The sequence below is a fragment of the Papilio machaon genome, chromosome 24, assembly GCF_912999745.1.
Source record: "Papilio machaon chromosome 24, ilPapMach1.1, whole genome shotgun sequence".
Taxonomy (NCBI): Eukaryota; Metazoa; Arthropoda; class Insecta; order Lepidoptera; family Papilionidae; genus Papilio; species Papilio machaon.
In genome coordinates, this window is record NC_060009.1 from 4,146,412 (window position 1) to 4,161,306 (window position 14,895).

At 31.9% G+C, this 14,895-nt stretch overlaps 1 protein-coding gene and 1 long non-coding RNA gene across 2 annotated transcripts; both read left to right on the forward strand.

Moving 5' to 3' along the window:
- The first annotated feature begins 2,147 nt into the window (after positions 1-2,147).
- LOC123722386 (cecropin) lies at positions 2,148-7,737 on the forward strand. Its single transcript, XM_045684080.1, has 2 exons — positions 2,148-2,286; positions 7,567-7,737. Exons 1-2 carry the CDS (start codon positions 2,191-2,193, stop codon positions 7,663-7,665), a joined length of 195 nt encoding a protein of 64 aa, XP_045540036.1. The 5' UTR covers positions 2,148-2,190; the 3' UTR covers positions 7,666-7,737.
- Positions 7,738-13,765: 6,028 nt separating this feature from the next.
- On the forward strand, positions 13,766-14,168 carry LOC123722384. Its single transcript, XR_006756480.1, has 2 exons — positions 13,766-13,799; positions 14,090-14,168. It is a non-coding gene; the product is annotated as an uncharacterized LOC123722384 (long non-coding RNA).
- Positions 14,169-14,895: the final 727 nt, after the last annotated feature.

A 14,895-nucleotide genomic window follows, 5' to 3' on the forward strand; every position in this document is an offset into this window, starting at 1 on the left:
AAACACGTATCTCCTTATATATTTTACAATTCACCATTTTATTTTTGAAGCTATAAAACCAATTGTTTTGTTAAAATAAACCTTATTGCATTCGAAATAAGGCTCGTCTCAGAAAGATGTTTACGCAAATAATATATTGTAATATCTCGTAAAGTATAAACACAGCTCGATATCGTCCCATCCGAGGAAGTGTGAATCCCCTTTTTAATTTAATTTTACTAAAGTATGATTCTTCGAAAATTATCAGTAATTTGGGGTTACGGTAGTGTCCCCGTAAAATTAGAACCAGAAAATCGGTACACTACCTCCTTATCAAAGGGTTTCGTCATATTTTCAAACCGCTTTAACTTCGGATATACTTTGGACTTAGCCAGCCCATTACCCAGAGCAAATAAAGTAGAGATGACATGAATGATTTTTTAAATTAAAAGGTGGAAAACGAGCAAACAGCCAACTCAATTCGTGGAAATAGCGAGGCAATCGCTGCCTACAGACATACGCAATTGCAGATGCGTTGTCTACCTCTAATCAACGGAGGAGGAGACGCACAGAAAGATAATATTTCCCCATCCATATATGTCAGTTCTTCCGTCAAATCCACGAATAGCTTCCACTTCAGGCCTGTCTTCTATATGGTTTATAGAAAGATGGAGACCGATGAAAGTATGGATGGATTGTGTGAAAGAGGATATGGGTAATTCAGATATGACGGCTCGTTGGAAGATCAGTACATACTTTACCGACGCTACGTGGGGACAAGGTCAGGTAAACAATAGTATGCAATAGGTTCAGTAAATGAAAACACCTTTTCCATTTTTCGACTATATGTACATATTATATATAATTTATCAACCTGTTAAATAAATAACCCTTGCTATTTCGGTATAATCCAACAAACGATATAAAAGAAATAATATTTGTTCAGTTGAAATAATTTTTCTGTCAACATTAGCTTTATCTTTTTGGGTCACTGATCTTGATTCCTTAATCCTCTGGGATGATGGAAATGCGAAGTAAGCCAGTTTATTTTAAACAAACTGACATTAAACACAGCTCGTGTTTACGTTTCGTCACCTTATCATTTTAACATGTCAAATTATTACCATAGGTTTCCACTGGCAAAAGAAATGTACAAACATATTGCATCCTTTTTACTCTATTTTAAAAATTAGAGATAACGATATTTTTGCAAGCTTTTGCAGATATTGTGACAGTGAAATTCATAGGATTGTTCTCACGGAGTTTCAGAGAATACTTTGTTGTTGTTAATGCATGGAATACAAAGTTTTAAATTCGATTTCCACCCAATAACGAACATATTGTTTTGGAGGTCGATTGTTTTTTTATTTATTATAAAGTGGCAAGCGGCCACATAAATTCGCCAAAATTGCGAAGCAACTGCTGCCCATAGACATCCGCAATTGCAGACGCGTTGCCTACCTTTAATCGCTAGAGTAGGAGGCGCACAAAAAGAGAATATTTCTCCTTCCTACGCGTCTCCTCCATCAAATCCAGCTTCCCTTCAAATCCTTTCCATATAAGAATAGGGTAGGGAAAGAGGACTAAAATTAGGCCTCCGATACGCACACTCATCAGACGAAACGTGAAATAACTGTCATTTCACTTCTGACTTCTGTATAGTCGTGGTATTTTACCGGGCGAGTCGATCAATTCGTGCAACAGATGTTGCTGGTGTCTACCACTGTTAAATTAAATGTCAAATGCATTTTTGTACTTCAGCTATAAGTCAATAAAATTATTAAAGGTGATAGTTTTTAAAGAGATTTTTTAAACTTGAAGAATTTTATAAGATTTACCTCAAACTTTTGCATTCTAAATATTGAGGGGTCTTCTTTTATTTTTAGATAATATACATCAATTAATATGGACTTTAGATTTGCGGGGTCATAACCGTTTCTATACGAACGGGGATTCACTTCGAATCAATTGCGGTTCTTCTCCAGTACCCGAGTAGATGTATTGACCCGTTATCACTTAAATTTACTCGTGCAAATATAACTCTTAAGTTTTATAGCGTTTGGTTTAATTTTCTTTAAATTTCTTATTTTGTTTCCAATGGCATGCTTGCAAATATTTTTCATATAAATAATATGTTGATCATTTCTAATATTCATTCAAGTCACGAGCTTTACAAGTTACAGTGTTCAATTAAATAATTCAATTTAAAAAATGAACTTCGCAAGGATTCTTTTCTTCGTGGTGGCTTGTTTTGCAGCCTTCAGTGTGACGTCAGCAAGTCCTAAATGGAAATTATTTAAGAAAATTGTAAGTACATTTATTCGTTATTATTTATTAATCAAAATTAAATTAATAAACTACTAATATTGATACAACTTATTGAATGTCTATTGGTAGAATTTTTGACTATTAAATTAAGTAATTTTTATATCCAATATTAAAAATATTTTATTACAAATTGCTTTGAATAACTCAAATCGTCAATACCAAAAAAAAAGTATTTTTATAAATTAAGAATAACGCCATCTTGTGATTCGATCTTGGAATTTTTTTAATATCTCTTTTCTAAACTTTTTTCTTTCAGGAAAAAGTTGGACGTAACATTCGCAATGGAATTATAAAAGCTGGACCAGCGGTGCAAGTCGTCGGTCAAGCGTCACAAATATATAAACAAGGATAAACGAATCTAAACCTTGTTGTAGTCACAATACCACTTAATTTAGAATGTAAGAATTACACTGCCAAAATGTACTTATAGAATAAGTTAATCCGCAATAAATCTAAGTATTACTAAAATACAATTTTTATTTATTTTCAATTATCAATATTAATTTCACCAGCCAACAGATTTAAACCCCTTTCCACTAGCGCAGGGATGGATTCTTTACATACGAACGTCTCATTTTTCTAAAGAAATATTTAATAAGGTGATAGACGTGTCTTCAAATAATTTTGACTTTATAATTATTGGAAATATTCCGTAGTGTAAGGATCATGTTTACTCCTTATATAATTTACACTTTTTTTCGTAGTGCATAATGAATTTTGTGTCTTAAATATTGCGTCGCATGCCATTGATGGCAGTCGTGCTATTGGTTCATCACTGCATTAGCGCAACCAGCGTGAGTTTGGCCGTATGTAACTGCCTATTCTATAAAATATACGAGTCCATCTCTGTCGTTCTAGAGTCCGGTGTGTACAGCGACTTATATGTGTTCTTTTCAATGCCTTTTGGACTCAATAAGCACCATTCTTCGAGCTAAGTATCCTAAACAATTGAATTTAAATTGAACAATTTATTGACACGATTCATAAACCGTAAATAAGCCAAATAATTTATTTCGTTGTTTCTGTGTGAAATCAATCTTAATTAGTACACTATGAGTTCTTCCAGACTATGTTGCTACATTTATGCCAAATGTCAGCGAGATCTATGCCAGCTGTTCTGGATATCCTTTTAACATCCATCCATCCATCCGTCCAATCCTTCTCAGTTATAATATTAGATTAGTAAGATTAGTTACGGTTAATTACGGTACATTGACATCCATATATAATATTTACAACCTTGTTATTGAACGTTGATGTAATCTGATCAACTTTACGCACTTTAATTAGAATATACCTCTAAGTCTAAGGCAATGAATAAGTAGTCTGCACAGGGTCACACTTGCGCTATAATTAACAAAGTTAAACTGTGTGCGTATACGTAATACAAAGCTGAGGGAGGACCCTATCCGGTCAGCATTGCAATGTTAATTATAAATATTTCTTTGTTCTAATGTAATTTTGATTTAATTCTGTATTATGTGTTTAAAATTATTTTGTAATATGTTAGTTTTTAATTACGTTGTCATGGTGCAAAGGATTAAATGTTATTTTATTTTATTTATTTTTATTTTTAATAACTTGGAACTTGGAATACAACAGATCTGTAACTGAATTTACACATTACATTCTATAGAACATAAACACTAATCTCTAAAGTTTTTGTACACTGTACATTGTGTAATAAATAGGTAATAAATAAAAATAAGTGTAGTATTGTGTAATAAAGTTATGATATGTAATAAATAAGTGTAGTATTGTGTAATAAAGTTATGACTACACCGCACTCATGTCTCAAAACTACTGACGACTATTAAAATCTGTATTTGTAGATAACTTCATCGAATATTTTGGATTTTAATTTCCAATACTAATTACTTTGAATCTAGAACATGTTTCGAAACAAAGGTAATATTGATTTATGTCAAAAAATATCAATTTCCAAGTACGGAGTACGGCCCTGTATAAAAGTGCCAGCCCATGCAGTGACGCTGAGGTCGTCTGATAAGAGTTCATGCTACGTCAATATTATGTTATGTTATCAGATATTTTTGTAGGGGAATCCCCTACGAGTTTTATTTGAGATATCCGCAGCAGTAAATATAGTTCGGAATATTTTTAGTAGATGTAAATCTAATTTTATGAATACTTTAGTAAAACTGTTCACTGATAAAAGTTCAGTGCATGTTTTTTTCTTTTAATGTAGTAATGATATTATGTAACTAAAGTTTAAATGACTTGGAAAAAATCTGTAAAGAGCTCTACTAGAGTGCTAAAAGTGGGCCAAAAAAAAGTAAATTTCGACTAAAAACTATTTTATTTATCTAATCCCTAAAAAAAATCTCAAATCTATTCTTCTTCGTCTACATCCTCTCCCCTGGCTATCTTCTGTGCCCTGGCTACCACATCAACGGCTGGACCTGCACTGATTATCGCGTCTCTGATATTCTGACCTGCTCTTTCCTGAAAAAAAATATGAAAAAAAAAAACAACTTATTTCTTTTTCAAGCAATTTTACTAGCTGAAGTTCAATGCATGTTTATAATTATGCTATGTATCAAATGCACAAATAGCATCGTTTTTATAGTTGCCAGATAAATGTTATCCAGAGTTTGTTAATTTATGTTTTAGTGGGTGTTTCTCATTGGGCCGAACAATCGGATTTTTTTTGTATCTATGGACTCAATCGGCTCAATGGGAAAAATCCCATTGGGTCAATTAATCGGTAAGCCGATCGTCCCAACGGGAAATACTCGTTTCAATGTGATCTTATTAACTTCAATTCAATTCCAACGCGCTTTGACGTTATAAAGGAACATTCGTAAGACTTAATATCTAGGTCACAAATCTCTGAATTGTAAAATTAATAACTAGAACTTAATTTCTTGTCAGACCCGACTTCAATTGCGGCGATACGACTATGCCAGCTCGTTTATTAAAAGGAAAAAGGCACTATGGGATTGGCATGTCTAAAAAGGACGAAAATCCCAAAAAAACAGATAAAAAAAAAGAACTAGAACTTCATTTATATAATTCAGAAAAAAATGAGACAACGATGTTGGTTTGACTTTGACGATACATTTGCAGAAGTACTTTACTTAAATTCACAAACAGGCAGAATTAGCGGAACATAAAAAATTAAAGTATAAAATAATTAGTTTCAATTTTGAAACAAATATTAATTAAACATCAAAAAACAATTAATTAACTTGTTTTGACATTAATTTGCAACATCATACTTAAAGTTGAATTAAAAAAATTACGTACAAAACGCATTAATTCTACCTTTTTTAGATTCCACTAATACTGCCAGTTTGTGTGAATAATGATTGGATATATTAAAATTATATTTTTTTATTAAAACTCACCAATTCTTTGAATGGATTCCAAGGAATGGGTTCCGCGGATACACAGCCGATTGCTATGACAGCGACCAAAACGAAAAGAATAATCGTGACGTATTTCATATTGTATTTGAAATTACGAAACACTTTAAAATCTGCAAAAGCTACTCTGATAATACTCTCTCTGTTCAAGACTTCTCCTAGTATATATATAGGGATAAACAAATTTATTTGTGCTGTTTGTTAATTCTTGAATGAAAATAATGAACTTTATTGCAATATGACTAAAGCTTCATTTGTTAATAAATGGATGTGATTGTTTCAAGAAACAAAGACGTTATAACATAAAGAGGGAAGTCCCTTGTATTAATGATATTATGTTTAATTGCTTATATTTACTCATAACATAAAATTAATTAACTACGAAACTATGTGAAAAGTAAGTTTCTGTGAACCTCAATAATTAATTCAATCTTACTAATACTATAAATGCGAATATTTAGATGGATGGATGAATGTTTGTTTGGAGGTATCTCCGGAACGCGTTAACGGAACATAAAGAAATTCGGCACAGATGTTAGAACAAAGTCTGGAAGAATACATAGACTACTTATTAAGGTTTTTTTAATGCCGCGCGGACAGAGTCGCGGTCGACATATAGTTAATTTCTAAATTGAAGCTATCTTCAAGTGAACATACCTTTTCGTATATTTCTTTATACTACGCTTAAGTTGGTAGTGGTCCCAATATTCTCTTAAGAATTTATTCAGCTATGGGTAATTAACAGTGGTAGAGTCCGTAATGACATATTTTATACGAATGGGTTGGCTCGACCACACAGAAGACGTTCAGAGCATTAAGTGGAAGCCATTTCGTGTTTCGTCTGACGATTGTGGTGCCTTAGGCCTAATTTTAGTTAGTTTTAGTAAATGAGGGTATAGGTAGAAAGGAGAAATATGCTCTTTTTGTTCGTCTCCTCCTCTGTCCTAGCTAGGCAAAGTGTGTGTTTGTAAATGTACACGTTTATGAGCAACGGTAACTTCGCTATTGTGGCGAATTCAAGTGGCTGCTTGCTCGTTTGCCACCTTTTGCTATAAAAAAGAGATTTTTCAAAGAAATTGTTCTTTCTTCAGTCTTTTCCTATTAACAAGTACTATGTAAATATTTTTGCCAACTTAGATAACCATCTTTAGATGAGCAGGTTTTCTCTGCTGTTATTTTATAACGATTCTTAATTTCTCTGAAAGATCGGGACTTTACTCTTGATTATTCCTTCGGGGATTCCCATTATATCTATGCATCAACTTACTTCCAACACGTAACTAAAGTGATTTGACACTTATCACTAAGAGAATAAAGTTGAAAATAATACATACTTTTAGTATGAACTGCATTTAGAGTTAAGAATGTTTTTAGTATATAAAAGCGAGATCGCGTTGAAGAGCTTTAGACAGTTTCTAAGCTCACAAGCTGCAACTTTTAAACTTATTTTCAAGATGAATTTCAACATTATTTTAAGTTTTGCTTTCGTTTTGTTTGCGGCTTTGAGCAGCGTTATCGCCGCTCCGGAGCCCAGATGGAATCCTTTTAAGAAATTGGTAATTCAAAATTATATACATTGAAATTTTATACTTTTATTAAATTTTCTATTTTATGTTCATTATTTTTAAATTAAAATAAATGTCAAGTACATTAAATAATTTAAAAAAAATGCATTTGAAACAAATATTATGACTAGTATTTAGACCAATTTTACATAGAAAAACATTTCATTGGTCCTTTTTAATTTAATTTTAAAGTTAATCCCAATTTTATTATTTAATTGCAAAATATATTTCTAAAATCTTTGTACTTGTCACTCAATTTTTTTTCTTATACATTTTCGTTTCTTTAATTAATTATTCATTTATAACAGGAAAGAGTAGGACAGAATATTCGTGATGGGATCATCAAAGCGGGCCCTGCAGTTGCAGTTGTTGGGCAGGCGGCTTCTATTGTCAAACCTGGAAAGTGACGTCATCAAATTTCCGTCATCGAAGTTCACTTAAGAAGAGTAATGTGGCTGTTATAATAAGATCTTTATTTTTAATATTATTTATAACTTACTTTATAGCTACTTAATAAAAAAAAAACTTTTAAATTACTCTTGTATTTTTTTCAACATTTATTTGTGAATGATAAATACCTGTAAATAGTGTTTTAAAAGGTAGATTTTTTTTAAAGTTTGTTTAAAACATGCCAATAGCCGAGTGTTTTTACTACACACACATTTCTTCTTCCACTCTTAAGCTCTTCTATATTCGAAATTCATTTATCTATATATATAAAAGAAAGTCGTGTTAGTTACACTATTTATAACTCAAGAACGGCTGAATCGATTTGACTGAAAATTGATGGGGAGGTAGCTTAGAACCAGGAAACGGACATAGGATATTTTTACCCCGTTTTCTAATTTTTATTCCGCGCGGACGGAGTCGCGTGTAAAAGCTAGTTTGCCATATAATAAGGTACAATTATTAAGGTGTTAAAGAATTGTTGAGTGCGGCCTATTTGTTAATATAATATTAACATGCAAAAATTAATAATTATTATTTTTATTTATTTTTAGAAGATTTCATTCAGATTCGAAATTCAAACTATAAATTATCTGTAAATTAAGTAAATATTCCTAAGATAATTCTAAATATATTTCAACTAATTTTCACTGCCGAAATAAAAACAAGAATAAAAGCTTTGAATGTCTTTTATTCTATTTGAAATAACACAGATAAAAAATGTCTTAATACGGATCTTAGAGTTCTTATTTTACTTATGTAGAACAAATGTCTTACTATTTTACTAATATTATAAATGCGAATGTTTAGATGTATGGACGGATGGATGTTGGTTTGACGGTATATCCGTAACGGCTCAACGAATCTTGATTAAATTTGGCACAGATGTAGAAAATACTCTGGAAGAATACGAGTACATAGGCTACTTATTAAGTTTTTTTTATGGCACGCGGAAAGAGTCGCGGGCAAAGCTAGTAAATAATATAACTTATATAAAATTTGAGATGTATTAATAAATAAATCTTTTGTAACAAAAACAGCTAAATCTTGAAGTTCCATTACAATACAATATATACTTCGTTCTCCACAAAACCACTATCAGATTTTTGACGTACTTAGACTACAGAGAAACGGACTAGGCAAATATTTTATTGCATTAAATAAATTCTGCCATTTTTTACGGGGACTAAGGTTAAGATGACAGTAACAAATTTGCATATCATGCTCTTACGTAAAATTGAAAAGTGGATAAATAATATTATACTCACTTATTTTTATTTTAAACTAGCTTTTACCCGCGACTCCGTCCGCGCGGAATAAAAAAAAAATAGAAAACGGGGTAAAAATTATCCTATGTCCTATTCCTGGTTCTAAGCTACCTGCCCACCAATTTTCAGTCAAATCGATTCAGCCGTTCTTGAGTTATAAATGGTGTAACTAACACAACTTTCTTTTATATATATAGATTTTAAAAAGGCGCGCGCTTGGTCCTTTCTTTAAAATTCAAAGTCGAGGAACAATACATCTTGTTGTTACTAAAGTGGTTTGATATTTATCGTCCATGTCTAGTGCTATTTTAGAAGGTGTATTATTTTCTTTTCATATTTCATTTAAAGAAGTGCTGGTGGCGCAGAGGGTAAGCTCTGGGCTTGTTTAATTCAGTACAAAACTATTTTATCTTAGTTAATAAAAAGACAATTTTGAGGTCACCTTTTGAAGAGTTAGCGAGTATTTTGAATATATTATTAATATGTGAAGATATTCAACATAATGTATTAATAGACAGGACAACACGAAACCAATTGTTATCCATGAATTGTTACCAATACGTAATTTCATTAATAAATATATTTGTTATGAAAAGTTAAAATGAAAGAAATAATTAAATTTTAATTTTACTAAATTTAATGTTTTTGTAGATAATACTAGAAATTGAAACAAGAAGAAAATGTTTATTTGAAAATTATTTTCCTTGATTTGGTTTGACGATGGATGCAGCTTGACCGATAACTTCGACTGCTGGGCCTGCTTTGATGATGCCGTCGCGAATGTTTTGCCCTACCTTTTCCTGTAATAAAGACCAGCACCTTAAAAAATAGGACTCATCTCACAATACAATGGAATAAACATTTAATAAAACAAAACGCCTTGTTATTATGATTAGCAAAATTTCAAATAAACATTTAAAATATTAGGTCCTTACATATGAAATTGGCGTTTTGTATGGGAGGAACAAAAAGTCGAATATTTTTTAATATAATATATTTAATTAATCAAAGTATGAACCATTATTTTTTATGCACTTTTGCCATCTCATAGGTAGTTCATTGATCCCTTTACTAAAAAAACCAGTCGGACGGGAATCAATAAAATCTTTGAAGGCGATTTGGACTGCCCCATCGGAGTTGAATTTTTTCCCTTGCAAGAAGTTATCCAAATTTCGAAAAAAATGGTAATCTGTTGGAGCAAGGTCCGGGGAGTACGGAGGATGTCTTAGAGTTTCCAATTAAAGCTCTTCTAATTTAGTAGCCGTCTGATGCGCAGTGTGTGGTCTAGCGTTGTCGTGAAGCAGCAGTGACGTGGAGCGATTGACCAGCCTAGGTTGTTTAGCCGCTAGCTTTTCCATCATGGTTTGCAATTGCTGACAATAGACATCAGCCGTAATAGTCTGGCCAGATTTGAGAAAACTGTAATGAACAATACCGGCACTAGTCCACCAAACGCTTACAAGTAACTTTTTTGGGGTTAATTTTCGCTTGGGGCAGGATTTGGCTGGCTGGCCAGGATCCAACCATTGCGCTGAGCGCTTCCGATTATCGTAAAGAACCCATTTTTCATCACAGGTAATGATTCGGTGTAAAATACCTTCATTATTGTGCCGGTTTAGTAATGTAACGCAACAGTCGACGCGCGTTTGCCGGTTTGCTTCAGTCAATTCGTGAGGTACCCACCTTTCAAGCTTTTTAATCTTCCCAATTTGCTTCAAGTGAATTAAAACAGTTTTATCACTAACATCGCAGCCTGCAGCTAACTCGGACGTGGTTTGCGATGGATCCGCTTCCACAATAGCCTTCAACTCTTCATTATCAACTTGAGTCTCAGGCCGTCCACGGGGCTTGTTCTGCAGATCGAAATTTCCAGAACGAAAACGTTGGAACCAAAAACGAACTGTGTTTTCTTTTGCAACACGACCGCCATACACATCATTCACCCTTCGAGTCGTTTCCGCAGCACTAGTGCCACGGCGGAACTCGTACTTGTAAATAATGCGATATTTTAAGTTTTCCATTTTGTAAAATGAGTGACGCAAACAGAAAAAAACAGAAGAAAAAAAACAAATGAATGACGGTCATCGAACCACAAATACATGAGTCTATAGCTGTACAAATTTGAATTTGGACTTCCTTACCAAAGAGGAGAAATTCGTGATTAAAGTGGCCAGTACGAAAAACGCCAATTTCATATGTAAGGACCTAATATTTTCAGTTCAAAGAGAATTTAAAGTAATTTTTCTTATTCGAAATAATACATCATTTTCACTTTAAATTCTCGAAACACAAACTGTTAATTTTAATTATACGGTGAAACGGTAGAAACAAGAGAATCAGTTCAATAAATTGTTCAATACAATAAATTGTATTAAAATATTGTGTAGTTGGTTAACCCTTCATTAAAATAAAAACAATTACCAATTTCTTAAATGGATTCCATCGAGGTTCTGGAGCTCCAATAACGCCACTGAGAGCCGTAAAGAAAATAAAAACAAAACATAGAGTACTGTTAAAATTCATTTTAAAGATTACAAAGTTGTTTTAAACTTAAATAAGTTACAATAAAAAATAATATTCCAATTCAATGAATGTATTGCAAGTGAGCGTGCTTTTATATTGCAATTATTTGAATACATTAAAAAACTAGATATAAAAATACCTATATTCAAATTTCAACTTTATGTGAATGGTCCTAGAGCTGTAAATTCACTCAATGGATTTCAAACTAGTAAAGAGTTAAAGTAGGACTTAGGTGATTCCCAACCCTAGTTAAAGGTGAATCCCTGCAAAACTAGTTTGTTACTATTTCTGAAAAAAAGTATTAACATTACCCGCATTTTTCTACGAGGATAATTTTAAATTTTAATCTTCAAGCGTCATAAAGTTTATTTCTTAGTGACCTTCACCCGCGACGCGGTCCGCGCAGAATTAAAAAAAATGATAAGTATCCTAATTGTTCTTCCAGACTATGATGTACATCTGTGCCAAATTTCATCAATATCCGTTGAGGTGTTCTGGAGATACCTTCAAACATCCATCCATTCATCCATCTAAACTTTCGCATTTATAAAGTAGTAAATAATAAATCCCACAAGGCTTTAAATATTATTTGAAAGATAATAAAAATGTAATGAGAAATTACTTTTAATTTGGCAAGGCGCCTGTTGTAATATTATAGCTATTATTTATATTCTATATATATATTCATATTCGTTCTTTCACTGCATGGCTTTCATGCAAAGACACAGCTGATTGTCTTCAAACCAAAAGGTGAAGAAACAGTGCAAAATAGCTATCATTATTTATTTGACAAAGAATATGCGGTTTTTATGATGCGATGAAAGAAGAGGAAAGATTGAATTGAGATAATTGTTTAGAAACATATTTCTTTCTAGTTATGAAAGTTGACGTTTTCTTATAAAATAATTACACGGGAGACTCCCAAAGCTAATGTAACTAGTGCCTCAATGGAATTTTATTTGTATTCTTCGAGAACAATGTTGATCGTATAATAAAATAAAGTATTGTATGGACGCAGAGATAACTTCGAATTTAAACGACTGGAATTAATGTAGAAAATTATGAGTCGATAAAAGGGACTGGAAGAGTACTTTATGAAAGTACAAAAGAAGTAAAATATTATGTGGCGTTTTAATTCAATTTTATTACGCCGTGCGACGATTCCTTTGCATTATGTTACATTATAGGGCGTTATTTGATATGTGATTTGGTTTTATTTAGTGTGAGAATATTATGTTTCTAGTAAGTAAATAATACAAATCGTGGTATGTAATGATGAAAGTCGCTTTAACAACATTAATTTCATTAATGGTCTGTAAAGCCTGGTGAAAATAAATAGCAAATATTGAATCTTACTTCCATATTAAAATATAAGGTACACAAAACACCACATCACTGTTATGTTTTGTCCATCTCCAAGTCTTTGTGATCAAATATTTCATCGAGGAGTTTGATTTAAAGTGATATCTCAAGGGAAGTGCGACCTTTTTGTTAATCGAAAGAGGACAATGTTCTTTGATGAATATTTGAGTATTGTTTCAAACAGTTGATTTAATTTCAAATAGTTGTGTGTCCGTTCTTTGTAAGACATTATCTTATTAATATTATAAACTAGCTTTTACCCGCGACTCCGTCCGCGCGGAATAAAAAATAGGAAACGGGGTAAAAATGATCCTATGTCCGTTTCCTGGTTCTAACCCGTTCGGCATAAAAGTCAGAAAGATGACATAATGTTGTCTGAAACATGTTGACTTTTAGAGCTCAGCAAAATGTTGTCTTTTCGATAACTTTTTGCCGATGTCATTTTAAAGCAATCTCAATGATAACTAAATGATGACTTTTCGAGAACATATTTTTTGTTAATAAAACTTTTAAAAACCAACAGCGGCCATTTTGTTCTATACGGACCTCTCACTCATCCATTAAAGAGTGATTGTTGACAAGCGTGAATTGCATCGTAATTCGTTCGGCATTGCTAAGTGTTTTTATTCAATTACTAGCTTTTACCCGCGACTCCGTACGCGCGGAATAAAAAAAAAAAAAAGAAAACGGGGTAAAAATTATCCTATGTCCTATTCCTGGTTCTAAGCTACCTGCCCACCAATTTTCAGTCAAATCGATTCAGCCGTTCTTGAGTTATAAATGGCGTAACTAACACAACTTTCTTTTATATAAATAGATAGATTACAACATAAACGTAATATTTTTGACTTAACATACTGGTTGAAAATATAATTAATAGTATTTGTGATTCTTATTATTCAGTTAGTTATCAAGAATTTAATTGCCGAACAAATAAACTTGTAAGTATGAATATAGGTTATAAACACATTTTTCATATTTTATAACTAATTAAATTATTTAAAATTGTTGTAAGACGATGCTCGTCGCTATTTTAATTAAATGCAGTTTAAATATTTTACTTTTTAAAATATTTCTAACTTTAAACATTTGTATACAATTTTGTTCATTTAATTCAACATAATAAAAAAAAAACTTATCAGCATCGTCTTTGTAAAAGTGTCTGATAAAATTTAGAATGCGCTAAAATTTAATGAATATTTTCAATTTCTGATTTGATATTTTTTTTTAGGATTCAACACAAGATGTATTTCGTAGTTTTTTGGGATAAAACGTCTGCAATCGTACCTGCATCATGGGTAGATTCAGAATCTCGAACTTTCAAGTGGCCGAAAACAAAAAATCCTACCTTACTAATTATTCGAGCTGATATGGTATGTAACATGGTATGGTATGTATGATGAGGTATGTAACAAATAAAGTTGTTCAATTATATATAATTATTTTATTCCTTATTAATAAAACACTTTATTTTCAGATAGCGGAATAAATAATATACCAATGCCACCTGCCACGTACATACGTGAGCCAAAAAGATCAGCAACTACCACCAACATTTAAAACTCCTATATCATTACTTGAGCCGTAAAAGTATTTATAATTTTAATAATAAGATTATTTATATTGGTATGTAATATCGTTACTATTCATTGTGTTATCAAATAAACAATAATTAAACCTATTTTCCATGTCAATTTTAATTTTACACTAGCCTCTTAATTTTAACATAAAAACGTTAACTTTATGATCTCTAGAAAATGTTATCGTTCTGATATCTTTTTAATGATCTCTAAAAGATGGCACTAGATGGCTCATAAGAGAGCTTTATGTTAACTTTATGTTGACTTTTTGGTTATCATTTCTGATATCAGATCTTGAATAATGTTAACATTAAGAGAACTTTATGCTATCTTCTTGCCGAACGGGAAGCTACCTGCCCACCAATTTTCAGTCAAACCGATTCAGCCGTTCTTGAGTTATAAACAGTGTAACTAACACGACTTTCTTTTATATATATAGATGTGAATGTTTCGATGG